The 15,956-nt window shown below is 41.0% G+C and overlaps 1 protein-coding gene across 1 annotated transcript in view; it reads right to left on the bottom strand.

Annotated features, from left to right (window-relative positions):
* The window catches only part of LOC127059344 (translation initiation factor IF-2-like), a 61,621-nt gene extending 57,521 nt beyond the window's left edge, over positions 1–4,100 (bottom strand). Inside the window, exon 1 of the mRNA XM_050971884.1 lies at positions 3,602–4,100. Within this exon, the coding sequence (XP_050827841.1) occupies positions 3,602–3,670 (69 nt within the window). The 5' untranslated portion in view covers positions 3,671–4,100. The remainder of the gene's footprint in view (positions 1–3,601) is intronic.
* Positions 4,101–15,956: the final 11,856 nt, after the last annotated feature.

The raw sequence follows: 15,956 nt of genomic DNA, 5'->3' as shown, positions 1-15,956 counted from the left end.
TTTCTAGGTTTACCACATTCAATGATCTTTTGAATTGGGAGCATCCTGCTGTGTGGGCAATCCTGCATAGCTCTAAAGGATGAGACCTGAAAGCCCCTCACAACAGAAGGACATGACTTCTGCCAATTAACAAACTATTTTTATTTAACTTTGGGAAAGTCAAGCTGCTGCTGGAATATGAAAAAAAAGAGATTTCCCAGCCATTTATAGCCAAAGCTGTTTAGTGGGCTATTTATATCGGTATCCAGTATGCAATGGCAGTGGAGAAGGAAAAGGATGGTAGTAAAAATGAAGGTAATTGTGTGCCATCAGATGACAATGTCTTTTAACCTCCCAACCTTATCAGGAGGTAATCCTTTTATGCCATGGCCCAATATTGTTTGAACAATGGTGTTTATCATTTATCTTCATTAGATTAATTTCAGATTTCTTCCTTGTACCTATATATGGCCCATCTTCTTCTCTCCCCTTCTCTTTTTAGAGTTGTGCCATCTTTAATTAAAACACAATCTTTAACAATTAAAACTTCTGATTCTAGGCACAATTACTTGTTACATCTCTTGCAATGAATAAAAGACAGGCATTGTAAATCCATTGGTTTTCTTCAAGCTGCACCCATTTTAAGAGGATGAAGTCCCTATTTTGTTGTTCCAACCCCACCAGAAGTGAGTGCTACAGGCTATTGTGCAAAACAAATAGTTTCTGTTTCCTTTTTTATTTCAATTAAGTGTGTTGCCCTTTAATTTCAGCCTTTCCTTCCTCTTCTCTGACCTCTGGACACGATTAGTCCATACCCTGGATCATCTGACACAGCAGGCAGCATCCCAGAGGGGCAGTACTTTGTCATAAGAGAATAAGCCAGGCTTAAAAAAAAAAAAAATCCATTCCTCAAATTCAAGTCAATGTTTGAATGTACTTTCAGCCTAGTCTAAATGCACAGAGCTCTGCCTGTCCTTTCTGCAGTCTTGGACTCAGCAACCAACAGGATTGCAATTTAATGAGAGAATAAGGCTCAATGGGAAATGACAACAATGAGGATACATCTAGCATTTTCTTCCAAAAAAAACCTGAGTTGAAAAAATAGCAGCATTTCCCAAAATTTACTCTACATTGATTTGGATTTTTTAGAATTAGACTTGGAAGGCACCTCAACTAGAAATGTGTGCTTTTGAGGAGACAGACACAGTGATTTCAAACTGGAGAGATCAGAGCCCCATCCCTTGTTTCATCACAGACCCTGGGATCTGGTGATCTGGGAGAAGCCTGTGCAGCACCCAGATAACAAATCTCCTTCTCTGGGTTTCAGGCATCTGTCAGTAAGGAGGGATAGCAGTACCTCCCCCAGCAGCCAGGACTGCTGGGCTCTGCAGTGCAAGAGCTGCCTCCCGCTCAGGATGGATGGAGGATGCATCCACTGGGGTGCTGGTTATGGAGCACTGGTGCTCTGGGGATGCAAACCATCAAACAGCTCCACCACACAATACACTCAGACCAAGAAACCTTGCAAGTGTGCTTCTGTACACACAGCATTCTGGTGGTTGTCCAGCCAGTGTCCAGATCACTGACAGGGCACCAAATCAACTCTTGAACCATCTCTCCCAGTTCTCCCAGTAGTTAACATGCAATGTGCCACCAGTCCAGCAAATGCAAGATAAATTTCTGGGAGCCAGAAACACGTTATGAGCATGTAGCTTTTTTGGTTTGTGTATGTTTCAAACACTGGCATTGAACAATGGGGATTTTCTGCAAGGAAGGCAAGAGGGGTAAGAGAAACATCAATGAACACATATTCTCTTAACAGAAAAGTGCAGGGAGAGAATTCCCTTCGTTGTGTCTCTAAATTGGTTTTACTGATTTCGCCTGTCTTCATCACAAGAGCAAAAAGGCAACATCTCTTAAAATGAAAATCTTCAGAAACCAAAGGCAGCTATTTGTCCTGTTCCACTGTCCAGGACTGTATCAGTATGCCAGTTTCTTCAATTATGACTACAAATAACAATCTCTTTCAACAGAAAATTCACTGATTATCAGTGTAAATCTGGAAAAAACCACACAAATCACAATTTTCCCTTCTAGAACAAAATTAGGTAGAGGTTTCCAGTGATAACTTCTCAGTGGCTCTAAACAGAGAGAAGACAGTTGCCAATACAGGAACCTTATACAGGAAATGCAAGCCAGTTATTTTCCTCTTTTATAATACAAGTATAGTGAAACCTTCAAGCAGTTATTAAAAATAAAAACAGATAACCTTGCTGGTAAGCTGAGTATTAGACGTACACGTGCCAATAGTAATGTACTTAAATGAGAAGCATGTTGGGATAAGAACCATTTTTATGGGCTGAATTTACATGCTGTTTGAGTTATCAGTCTGAGGCTTCTACAAACCACCTTGGAAACAACAATTGTTGGCTAACACTGCACCTTTTTCCTCTGAGTGACCCAGCTAGTATTTTCTACATCTGCCCTTAAATGTGGCATCTTGGTGCCTGAAAGTGTTTGACTCCAGCTTACAAATTACTTACTGGTGTAGACTTCATTTTTTTTTTTTTTTGCCTGAAGGGTTAAAAGGACTGACCATATTCTTGGCATAATGGAGAGAGAGAGAATGAATGGGGCTGAATGAATGAATGAACTAATGAGTGAATGGAGCAGCTTATCTGCTCCTACTCCAGTCTGTTTAAAGAGAGGGTTGTCCTTTTAATCACTCAGGAAATCCTTTCCATAGTGTAGTCCCTGCTAACAATCTCTTTCTGATGCTTTGCCTCTGCTGTCTAGGTCTACCCAGACTTATCCAGCGTACCTGTCCTGCTGCCATATGGAAATGACTTTGTTTTTCAAGTTAAATAAAGAGTGTGCAGTATTGTCACTAGAAAAGAGTCAAAGAAACAGAAAGCACTTAGCTAAAGTGATGAGATAGACCTGCATTTCTTTGAGGAAATCATCAAATAAAATGCATTGCAAATATTTTCTAAATCCTGATATATCTAAGTTAAAGAATATGAAAGAAAATCAAGTCCAGGTGTAGCTCAGTCCTACTCTTTTCTCCTGCATGAATTATGATTACAGGCAAATTACAAGCTGCAAAGTATTTTCCTGAGATCACAAATGCTTCTTTGTTCACTTTTCCCCCCTACTTTGTGAGATGATGAATGGATGAGGGTAATACTACACTTCAGGAAAGTAAATGGAAGGTGTGGAGGGAGTCATAACCTTAGGTGAACGTAGAGGAGCGAGTCAGAGACAAGCTGCAACATCCCTGCACTCTGCTTTGGAGTGCATTATCCCAGCCTGAATAGCTGCCTGTATTGCGTCAAGCCTTGGGGTCAGCTGTGACAGAGATACACATTCCACAGCAAAGAGTGGTGATGTAATGCCTTTGGAGCCCCCAGCCTTGTCCCCCTGCCCTGCTCCTCTTCACCTACCCTGCTATTGCCCTTGGTCTTCAGTAGAACTGCCCATGCCATGGGCTCTGTAAAGTAGGAGACCAATGCACTTTCCTTCTTCAATGACTTTCTCTACTCTGGCCAAGTAAGAAATGCAGCAATAATAAAAGGGAAAAAAAAAAAAAAAAAAAAAAGAAAGGATTAAAGGAAAAGCTTACCCTCTTTTTAAAAAACTGAAAGGCTGAGCACTTCTTGACTGGAAATCCATTCATGTCTTTGTTGACCATTTTCCACAGTGAAGGGTACACAGTGATAGATCCAGTGTGCCAGTGTGGCACTTGCTCAGTGCATCTGTTTTCCTCTGTATTCTTTCAGCTAAAGAAGACAGAGCAGGGCAGGAGGCTCACCGGCACGGCTCAGGCAGCTGTCCTTTACACATTCATCCTCCTGCAACAGCTACTGCAGCAGCAGCAGCAGCAGTGGCAGCAGCAGCCCTTTCCAGCTTTCAGATGCAGCTCTCTATTAGCTTCTCAAAGCCATCCCCTAAATACATAGACTCCTGTAAAATCCCGTGACAGCTCTCAGATCAGAAGCAGCAGACCTCAGGCTAAGTGGGGCTCACATGAACCCGGGTCCATCCACTGTGAGAGTCACTGGTACCACACGCTGGATAAGCACAGAGGATACCGTGCTCAATTTGCTATTCTCCTTCTTCAGGTGGTGCGAGTCACTGCTGCTTGAGATGAGAGCTGGTTTTGATTGTGCAAATTTCAGTGGGAGCTGCAGTTCAGTAACAGCAGAGAGAGAGAGAGGGAGGGAGGGAGGGAGGGAGGGAAGGGGGGGGGAAGGAGAGAGAGAGAGGGAGGGAGAGATGCGCAGGCAGAGCAGCTGAACACAAATAACCATACAAAGGATAGTAGGAAGGCTCAGGGAAAGAAGTGCTGAAAGGCAATATCTTTCCCCTGGGAGAGTGACAGGGGTAGCTGTCATTTTATATGTGAACAGTCTTTGAGTAAGACAAAAAGAAACACAGGTCAATTTAAAAAAATGTTTTTCCTACGTTGTGCTGATTTAAACAGTGGTACTTTGGAAGAAAGCCCATCCAATGATCAATGCCATACTGGGTTATGTGACAGGACATGCTGTAGAGAGTTCAATGAGCTTAAAGGAAACCCACAGTTCCTATAAAGTACATTTTTTATATGTGGTGCAGATAAATGTGAACCAAGCAGACACAGACGCATTTGTCCAGATATTTCCGTAGAAACATAGATATATAGCTTTTAAAACCCAAAGGGTTTTTTCATTAGAAATAGGACTGAAAGAATCTTGAAAAGGCACCTTTTTTAGCTTCCTTTTTATTAAATTCAATTGAGTTAAATGTCACCAAGTCCAGTGAATCCAATAATATGTGTTTAACTATACTGTAAAATATATTTTAATTAAGCTACATTTACCAGAAAGGTTTGGAAGATAAAATGGGGTTTTCATGACCTCCTGTCAGCCTATGTTCCAGGTTAATAAAAATCAGTTTCAAGAAAGCACCTAATTTCTAATATTGATCTGGCTTCTCATTCAAGCAATAACTTCCAAGACTGGTCAGCCCAGTAATATAAAGAATAAGCCCAGTAATATAAAGAAGATAGATAGATAGATAGATAGATAGATAGATAGATAGATAGATAGATAGATAGATAGATAGATAGATACTACTCTAATGTAAATCATCTCTCTGTTTAGGTAAATAGACTGAGCATTTCACATTTTTCGGTGGAAGCCATTTTCAGTAGTCTTTGAAGATATTGTGTCACTCTTCCCTGTCTCTTTTATCCCCTCTTTTGAAGATCCTTTAATCATAAAAGCTGTATATCCTATCCCAGTGCAAGGTTCCTCTTATTGCATGCAGAGAGGTGAAACTATGAACTTACATCTACTGCCATGGCTGTTCCCCTGAGAATCCCACAGGTCTTTGTTCCTATGCAGCTCGCTGGAGACCCCAGCCAGAGCAGATTGTAGGCTATGACCTTTTTGCAAGTCAACAACATGTATTTCCCAACTCTGTACCTTTAGGTCTCCATCACTATTTATAAACAATTTGGCTGCACTCGTCTTAGACTTGGAATTTCTTAAGGATGTAGTACCACAGCATTCATTCAAAACCTCTTTTCCCCATACCTATTTCCCCATTTTTTCTCTTTTTCCCCCCATCCTTTCCCATCCTTTTTCTGTCCTTTTCTGTCTTTCCCCTTTGTCTTTAATTGCAGTAGTCACAGCAGTCCCAATAATAGTCTGAGAAATATTTCTTGGGCTCAGGTTAAAAATTCTGGTTAAAATTATGAGGGGAAAGTGCAGCCTGATCTCAGGTCACAAATGAAGACACTCATTGGGAAGCTACAGTTCAACATCCAAGCAGCACAAAAGACATAGTCTTGATTTTGAATGTTCTTACAGGACTGTCTGAAGCAAGGGGCTGAAAAGCCAATATCTCATCAGAATTGTTTCACTTTCTATAACTAATTGTCACTGGAGCAAGGACAGAGGGAATTTTCCACTCTGCTCCTCTGTCTGGGGCTAATGGATTTTGCCAAGGAGCAATTCAGCCCAGCCCTTGAAAATTCATCAGCAATTCAGAGTGCCCAGCTAGAGGGACATTGAGGAGATTTTTAGAAAATATGGAATTCTCAATATGCCTCTGCCAGGCTTCCCTGAAGTGAGCACCACCCTCCTCCACCTTGCAGCCAATCTCTCAGTCTCACTGATCTCTCATTAATCCTCTGCTGTGCTTTACAGCTGCCACAGCTATATTCTGGTGCTTACACATAGAGATGTAGACAATGGCGAGTGCCCAATTTCTACTGGTGGTGTCTCTCACTATTCTGAGCACCATGTGCTTTGCTGGCTAATCTGAAATGCAAGAAAATGATTGTCAAAAGAATGACTTTCATTCAGGCAAACCAGGAAGCTGGCTATGCACGTACATTTATTTTTGAGATCTTTGATCTATTCAGCCACAGCTTTGATCTGTCTCTCAGCCTCAGATATTTCTCCTGCAGGCACTGCCTTCTCTTTCACAAAAGCATTTGTGTTGTCTCTACCTCCTCCATAAGATTTCCAGGCTGCTGACTGAAACACCGTTCTCCTTCCAGCCTCCTAAACCCGGCACCCTGCAGGCTGCTGGGGGTGGTGGCTGCCCCTGTGAAGATATCTCATGAGTCCTGGTGCCAGGGCCTTGACCTCCAGACCTTTTTTGCTGTTTATTTTCTTTGGGTGTTTGCCTCTTTTCAGCTGAGCAAACTATGCACTTATGTTAATTTCCATTAGAGAGAAAAAACTCCGGCTGCTTTTAAAGTAGCCTGATTGTTTTAAAGTACTGTAGGAGTTATTTTTCAAAGCAGGTGTATTGCTGCAAGGGGAGTGACCTAGGACACTATCCCTGAATACCAGGAGAGCCCTCCTTGGCCTCTTCAGGATATCCATATTTTGATTAGAATTCTTCTCAGGTGAAATCCCATTGGCTCTGTGGCCTCCAAGGAGTTTATTTGCAAGCATTTTTTTTTTTACTACAGGTATCAGAGTGCAACTCAGTGTCTGCAAAGCTTGTATCTAGCATAGGAGATCAAAAATCTAAAAGAGGAGGAAAAGGGGAATACCACATATTTGTTTTTACACCAGAATCCAAAGATTTAAAGCCAGAGATATTTTTACAAGAAAAAGTGTTTGACTTTTTTTATGATGCCAAAAGCATGCCTTCATAATTAAACCTCAAATGAGCATAAAACTCCGTGTTCACTGCATTTAACTTCAATAAAAAGGCATAAAAATTGAGTAGGAAAATAGGAATTTCAGCCAAGACAACCCACTCAGCTGTGCTTTATTGTGATTGTCACGAAACATCAAGGGCTTTCATCAGCTTGGTGGACTGCCAGATATACCAAACACTTTATACAAGTCCTGCAGGTACTTCATGCTTTAACAGCCTTTAACCATTCCCATTAAATTGTCATATACTCCCCCAATGATAAAATAAGTTTTTTATTAGGGCAGTCAGGAGAGAAATACACTTATATTCCAGCTACAGAATTTTGGAGAGCTGCAAAACACATGGTAGCATTTGAATCCCTGTGAGGCAGCCCCACAGGGAGAGCATGAAGGTGCTTTTCTTGAAGATCTTCTTGAAGAAATAATATAACCTTTGAGTGACACAATATGCAAAGGACACCAAGCCTGGACCAGAATTCTCATTCTCTTGCTGTGCCTCTTATGAACACAGCATACCAATAATTTGCCTTGCTTTTAAATGCTTACAAGTGTAATGTCACAGATAACAGGTGGTAAATCAATCCAGGGTTTATCATGGAACAAGTAGATTACAGTGATGAGTTTAATTAGCTGCAACCTTAACAGACTAAAGCTTTTTCTCCCACTGACTAAGACAAATGCTCAGTATGAAGTCACAGTTTTTAGTATCACAGTCACAGTTTTTAGTGTCACAGTCCATTTTTGTGGTTCCCTCTGCTGTGCTTTCAAAGTTCCTTACATCTCTGGCAGGGGCCAAAGCCACATGTGGCAAATCATTTCCAGAATGTTATGGGCTCTTACACAGCTGCTCAGTCACAGAGTGCTGCTTCCCTCACTTCCTTTGTGGGCAGGGAAAGGTGGATAGCTTCCAACACCTATAACTGGTATTTTACCCTGGTATCCAGTGATGAAGAAATGCACAGCTCATTTACCAGAGTACCCCAGGACCAGCTCAGAAAGTAAGAACAATAACTGAAGAGAGCAGAATGGGAGTTTGAACATTTTCTATGTCCAGAAATGTCTAGTTGAGTGTCCATACATCTTCCATCTCAGCTCTGCCTTAGAGCAGTTCTTGACACTTCTGTGATTGCTCCTCTACTTTTGGTCTTGTCAACATCTGCCTTGGAGTCCTGTCGTGTGGACACTACCCTTCAGCCAGCTCTCACGTGTTCTTCATCTTGTATTGCTCACAAGCATCACTTGTTCCCCAGTTTCTACTTTATTTGCCAACCCTGCCCCTGACTATATGCAGCTCAAGACCTCATGGACTGCATGGTGCAGCTGGTCAGCCAAATTTCCCCACAGTTCTTCCTCTGTGCTTGCTCCGTGCTCTCCCAGTCCCTGTGAGGAGTGGGGCACTGAGTGACACGGCAACCACCCCAACAAACAGCCTCCACATTCACACACCAGAATTAAAGATGGGGATACAATGCCTAGCAATAAAAGACTAACGTTGATAAAATTGTTGGGAAGAAAGAAAAGCATTTTAGCACTTTGGATGGTTGCTTAAAACTAGCACTAGTTTTTTTAGGGAAAAACCAAGGTTAGGATCCTAGGGAAGTTATGGTACTTTCCTGCAGTAAAATAACACTCACGGTATTGTAGGAAGACAGAAGAAAGTGGGTAGGGGTGTTTCCTCAGAAATGAAGATCCTTCTGTACAGTGCTGTCCAGAAATATGGCACAGCTAGAGCTGAGCCCTGCCAGAGCACTCCACTCTTTCCTTCACCTGACCCACTTGATTACACCCAGTCTTTCACAGCTTGTGCTGGTTGAATAGAAAAGGAAATCTAGCTCCTCCCTAGTGCTTAAAACTTTTTAAAAATGGCTTACAACACTTTCTATTCATACACAATATCAGAAGCAATTTGAAGGTCTGATGGTCTGAAATCCTTCCGGGCCTGGAAGCAATTGTTCCATCTTTCGTAGGGGAGCTGAAATCCCCTTCTGTCCAGCTGTATGTAGCTCCCATTTCTAGCCTACAGAGAGCAGGGGATATAAAACCTATTCCACAGGAAGAAAACATCAATCTATATCCTATAGGCCACAAAACAATCACCAGAAAATAATGAACTTCGCTTGCTGCTGACCTGAGCAGAATTCAAACTGCGAAAATTTCCATGTCCAAGATCAGTCAGCTTAGCTAAAGTGCCTAAGTGAGTTTAATTTTTGCATACTTGACTTTCGCTGTTTGATTATTTCAGGCATCTCATTTCCTCGAGTATTACTTAGAGAAGGAATGAAAATAAAATGATACATGAAACCATGAAATGAAATAAAACTGACATTCACAAAAGAGAGAGAGAGGAGATCTGCTTCTAAAGCAAGCAAAATTTCACTGGAATAGACAGTAATGCTTTGTTTGTGCCAGGACTCTGTTTTTCCCAGAGAAGTCCAATGTAGAAAAAAAAAAAAAAAGAAAACAGGATAGAGGAAGGTCATCATTATTACTGTAGGCCCTTAATTAGATTTCCTAACTGTATCTTGATTGATCTGTAAGGTTTTTAGAGATAAAAACCTTCTTAAAGCCATCCCCTAAATACATAGACTCCTGTAAAATCCCGTGACAACTCTCAGAAAGCATTAAGGGGAAAAATCAAATTTTATGGAAACCCTGAGTCAATAATTTTTCCTGGCTTCTTTTTTCACTCCTTGAAGCCATTCAAAAAGCAAAAGCCCCTCCAAGCCCAGCAGTGCCTTCAGGGCAGCGCCTGCCAGGGCTGGAGCCAGGGCTGAATGGCCTCTCTGTGCCACTGTCCCTGAGCTCTCCCTGCTTCACCCACGGCCAGCAGCACTGGGATTTTCCCAGCTGCCTGCAAGCTGCTGCTGGGTGTGTTATCCCAGGCAACAGATAGAGCTTGTCAGGTAGAAGGGAGCCTGCAGTGAAGTAAAGACCCTGCAAAATACCTTCACAAATGACAAATTAAAAAAAAAAAATTAAAACTGAAATAAAAGTCTTACCATGAGAATATTTCACTTACTGTCCTTGCTATCCACCAGGATAGAGCGGTGTCATAACATTTACAGGGATAGGGATTTATGAACCATACGGCTTCTGAGCAGACAGAATTTGGTAAAGGTCCAAGCTGGGACAGATTTAAACAAATCCATGGTGTTTTGAGAGTGGGTTAGCAGCTGCCCTGGACCAAAATCCAGAACTGAAAATCACTAATAATACCTAGCTCCCCACAGAAGACTTTGACTCAATCCTCCACCACTGACAACTGAAGGGTGGATCTTTACTGGGTTTAGATGACTTACAAATAAGAATGCTTTGTGGAGGATATCATCATTTTGTAAGGATTTGGTAGTCCAAGGTTCTCACTGCAGGTTCATTCAGATATGTGCATTTTGTTTAAAAAATAAAAAGCAATCACATCTAGGACACACACTTCTCTAGGACATTTGCCACTGCTGTCAGGGTGGAGACACTGTTCATTTTCCTCAGCAGGCTCAGCATGCATGCTTGAGTTCTCATGCTGTGGAAATCTGCTCACTCTGACTAGCAGGTGGGGAAATGAATTGCAGCTACCATCCCTCCAGGCAAAAAAAAAAAAAAAAAAAAATCTATTGGTTGTCACAGCAGTTAGGTGTGAGCTCTCATTGTCCTTCACTTTTGGAGAAATTATTTTTGTCTTCAGATCAGCTGCTATTACTATCTACTCATTTTTCCAGGGTGTTGTTTTATCTCAGCTGCCTTTTTATATCACAGACCCATTAGACACAAAGTGTACTGGATTGCCTAACCAAACCTCAGTTTTTGCTCCCTCTCCCTAGCGTGCTGGCCTTTGTGGGAGTACCTCTAGATGTCCCCTTTTTGATTCCTCTTCACTTATTCTAGGTCAGGGCCCCCACACTCCCTAAACTATAGCAATTTCCCTCTGTTTCTTTAAAACAGCAATTCAGTAGAATGGGAGTTTTTCAGCTACTTCAGTCAAGTAAATTTGGCACCTGAAATTCCTTTGTTTCACTCTGCCTTGCCATGCAGAAGCAGAAGAAAGACAAGATGGTGCAAAATCAACATTTTGAAGACAATAGTATGTAGTCCATCTAAAATGAGCTGGCTCATGACTCTCTGGCACAGGGATGAGAAAAAGATTCTGCTGTTACCAACATCAACTTAGAAATATTCTGAAGAAACCTGATCTCTCAAAAGTATTAGATGAGTCACAATTACTCATTCTCTCCTTCAGCTGGTTGGGGAGAGGGACTCAGAGAAATAGCTTATTAATGCTGGCTCATAATACCTAACAATTTCAACAACCCACGTGTGGTACAGTTACAGTAGCTGTCATGTAGGGGAGACAGAGCCAAGATCCACTCAGTCTCCATTGCTTCTCTCCCAAACTCACAGCTCCACCACTTCCCGTTACAGTCAGACCCAAGGTATGAGCTGTCTGTGTAGGAGTGTTTGCAAGCCCTATTTCTCTGAGGCAGTGTAACACTGACACATTCTGATAAGCCACATCATCACCCAGCCCTGCAAAAGGGCAACTGAGGATAGCTGATTTTTGCATTATAGCTCCAGAGCTGCCAAACAATCTCTGCCTGCTTGTAAGACTTGGGCTAAGCAGTGGTGGGGTCCAAAAGAGCGTGTGACGCATTCTCAGGAGGAAAGGGGGATAAGTTGCCTGTACAGAAGATTGTGCTTTTGGCGGTTTAGAGACAAAAGAGGCTTGTACCAGAAAATATTTGTGTACAGGCCATTTGAAAACATTCAGGTAATGCTACGATTGAATTACTCAATTCTATTTTCACAGTAAACTCTGCTGTTGCAAAACTCCCTTTACAGCAAGGCAAATTAAAGTCACTAATTGTTTCATATGTTCAATGTGGGAATTGCAGTTTCATTTAGCATGAAACTTTGATTACACTGCAATTGTTCTAGTGGAAAAATTTTTCCATTTTCTGAGGCTTCTGCTGTGTTTTCAGACTCTGCCTGTGTCTGCAGTAATTTTTATATTTCTTGACTAGCATTGTGTAATCACACATCTTTAGGCTTCCCCAGAACTGTGGTTCATATTGCCTGTTTCTGAAATTCTGGACAAACTCAATGGAAGCACTCTTCTTTAGTGGGGAAAGCTTACAGAAATGCAGTGTTTTGGATAGCCTGGTAAGTCCTGACCTTTCTGTGCAGAATCCCAAAGGAAATACCAACTCATGCTTTTTACTTTACTTGAAAGTATTATGCACTTGACGTGTCCTCTAGTGCTTTTCCTGTAACAGAAAGCCACTCTTCCAGAAGATGCTTCTGTGACCTCCCACTGGAGTTTATTTAGTAATTGCCTACAAAGTGTGAGCATGCCTGCACTGAACATCTGGAATGAGAAGGCATCATTGAAAAGACCTTCACAAACTTTTTCCCAAGGTAATTAAATACATGAATGACATTCCTCATGACCTTCTCCCTACTGTAATATGTTCTGCTTCATGCTCATCCATGAAGGTCACTTCCAGGTGGTTATTGGCTTAACTTTGAATGTTAGAGTTGTTGATATTTCTCCTATAGGTTTGTACTGGTGAAAGAGCAGTTTAGGACTCTGAACTGCTTGTAGAAAGGATCAAATTTTCTTGGATTTCTGTGTCCAATGCCTACAGGTCTGAGAGCTTCATAGAATAATGCATAGTAATAGACTGATGGTTATCACTTCTGTTTCCTTTACAGCTTTTCCAGTGTCCTCTCCTATTACAAAGGAATACTGTAGCTATCAGGTGGCATAGGAGGGGAACCCCTTTAGTTCCTTAGAAACCCTAGGGTAATTACACACTTTACAGTGAAGGAAGAAGTATTTGTAATTGATGTCAATGGATATGGGCATGAAGTGACTGACAGCAATGTGCAATTGTGGCCCAAAGCAGGGGGACTTGCAGCTGAGACCAAGGGTGTTGTTTCCTGTCACTGATATCAGGACTGAACTGTGAAGTGAATATTCACATCACTGGAGTGAGAAGTATTCAATTCCTCAAGATAAACTCTCTGTAGTCTGAAAGTGTGAAGAAAATGTGTCAGGCCACTTTCTGGGCATCCTTTTCTGAAAATGAAACAGGTTTTCAAGATATGAGAAAATTAACACCCTAGATAAAGCTGTTTTGCCAGATGACTTCAGCCTTTTCATATTAAACACTCTTCCACAGTAAGACTTGAATTCTTCTGAGTAACAGTTGTGGGCCTCAGCAGTAATGTCCTTTAGCACTTAGCTGGCATTACTAATGAATTTCTATGTGTGACATACCTCTGGGTGGGAAAGCTACTACCATTGAAAAGTGGAATCATTTGAACCTGGATTATGTAGAGGCTTTTCCTCTGCTTCCATTTTATAGATACTGATGACACGTTCTACTACTCATGTTATAAATTGTCCAGGTGACACAGGCATTCACTTCCAAATATTTGAATTCTGTGCTGAACGAAATATGTCAGAATTTTAGATCTCAGCGCTCTCAGCTAGAGAAACTGGTACTTTTAAAGGTCTGTTTATCCCTGCATAGGACTTGCAATCTTCTGAAAATCTCAAGGATGGAAGTCTGATGCCATTAAAAATCTATCTTCAAATTTCTTCTTGTGATTAGTGTTTTATTCTGAAGGTTCTTCGTTAGTGTTATATTTACCTCCTTGAAATTTCAGTTATTCAGCATACACAGAGGCTGACTTTGGAGTAAATACATCTGCATATTTCAGTAGGTCTCAAAGTACCAGGTAGGCCAAGGAAATCCTTTGATCAGTTATAATAAATGTCTTGGTTCAGCTAATGTCGAAAATATCCATTAACAAATAACATTAGTGCTGAGATACATACCACAGTGGATTGTGCCCCACTGTATTCTTGATGAAACATGGAGACATCTGATGATGCTGGAAAAATATAATTAGCAAAATTGATTTTACTATATCATAAACAAAATTAACATATGGAAAATGATTCAGATAATGCTTTAGGAATCTAAAGAGAATTCTTATTATATTACAATGTCATATGTCAGACAGTGCCATGAAAAGAAAGAAAGGTAAAGCTAATTAGAGCATTTCCAGTAAAAAGCACTTTTCATTGCAAAGTTCCATATGTCAAAACTGAAGATATTCACAGAAGACAGTTGGTTTTAGTAAGTCCCAGGATAATTTAAATTTGAAATTGTCAAAATACCTCTTTTTGATTCTTTAAAGCAAAAGTCTTCTTTTCTGACATAAGATTATTTTTTTCTGCAGCAATTTTCATTACTGTATCGTGAAAAAGTCAGTTTTCAGGAAAAAAAAGGAATGTTTTGACCAAAACAGTTTTTTTTATTGTTATAACATCACACAGAATTTCTTTTCCTTTTCCTTTTGTCCTGAGTGAGCTTAGAAATCTCAAGAATTCTGGTAGATCAGAGACCTACTTTGCATTCTGCTCTTGCACAGATGTCAGCATTTGATTATCTCAGCATACTGTACCTTAGGTTTTAGTTAGGAGTCCTGAGGCAATGTCAGTGTTGTGAAACCTGTCCAAACTTACAAATTCTTTATTTGAGGGCATATTTTTAAGCATTTCTTTTCAGACAGATGTGAGTTTAAAATGGTTATCATTTTGCCCTTTATTTCTCCCTAGAATTTTTACATTAGAAAACCAGTTATTATGTGATGCTAGGCCTTTCTCTATCATCCAGCAATAACAGTTGATCCATCAGTGTGTATTTCATGTGCAAATCCTTTGATTTTCTGTTATACAATTCATTGCTAGTTCCATGATTTTTTAAATGTCGTTCCTTTGATCTTAAATAAATTAATTTGGAACCACAAGCAATTGACTGATTTTCCTACAAAAAAAGCATTTAATATATTACTTTTTGACCTCTTCTCTCTCACATGCTAAGAGGAATGTTAAAATTCATGTCACGTTTAGCAGAATAGCAAATCTCGGCTTCTCTACCACTCACTGCTTAACTGGATGTTTTTAGTTAAGACTACAGTGTTGTCATGGCCAAAAAGAAACTGCCTCTTCAGTAACAGCTCTGAAATCAGTGCAGGGACTGTGTGATGGAAGCAAAACTTTGACCTTCACACAGATCCTTATCATGAACCAAACCTAAGCATAAAAGCACGAGTTCAATGCGCAGCTGAGACTTGAATCAGGGGCAGCCATCTGCTGTTTCAGCTCCAATTTTGCAGGATTTTGTCATGAGCAGGGGAGCTGCCTGTTCCCAAAGTGACTAAGACTTTTGGTCAAGAGTGAGGGCAACACCTGTGCTGTGTGTTGAGGCAAGACACAACCATGGCCAGGGTTCCTGGCTGGCAGATGCCTGGAGGCCCTGAGCCAGCACGGTTATCCAGTGCTGCATCTTGGCTTTGAGCTCCATGACTGATGGCTGTCCCACATTTGTTTTACTCAAAGTTTGACAGAGATGATGGAAAGGTCCTCACAAGTATGAGAGAACCAAATGTAGGTGGCTGGTGCCTCTGGGCCAGTGGTACAGTGAAACTCTTGACAGTTGTTGTTGTAATGTAACTCATTCTTTATCTGTCCATCAGCTAATTACTGCTGGCAGGACAGTCACTGAATCTGTGCAGGCACCATGTCTCTGGTTTTGGTGTGTGGCAAGGCTCAGAGCAGATGGACATGAGGAGCCAGGCATCATTAACATACTGATACACATCTATCACTAATTAACGGAGCAAGGGTCTTATGCATGTTCAACAGGACAGCTAAGAGGTCACAATGCCACACAATAATGCTTTTAGGGCAACCTCTGATCCTCTCAGGCATCTAGCAAGGAAAGGAACAATAGCTTCAAATCATCAAAG

The sequence above is a fragment of the Serinus canaria genome, chromosome 3 (assembly GCF_022539315.1).
Source record: "Serinus canaria isolate serCan28SL12 chromosome 3, serCan2020, whole genome shotgun sequence".
In the NCBI taxonomy this organism is placed as follows: domain Eukaryota; kingdom Metazoa; phylum Chordata; class Aves; order Passeriformes; family Fringillidae; genus Serinus; species Serinus canaria.
The sequence above is the reverse complement of the archived record's forward strand: the minus strand, read 5'-3'. Positions and strand labels throughout refer to the sequence as shown.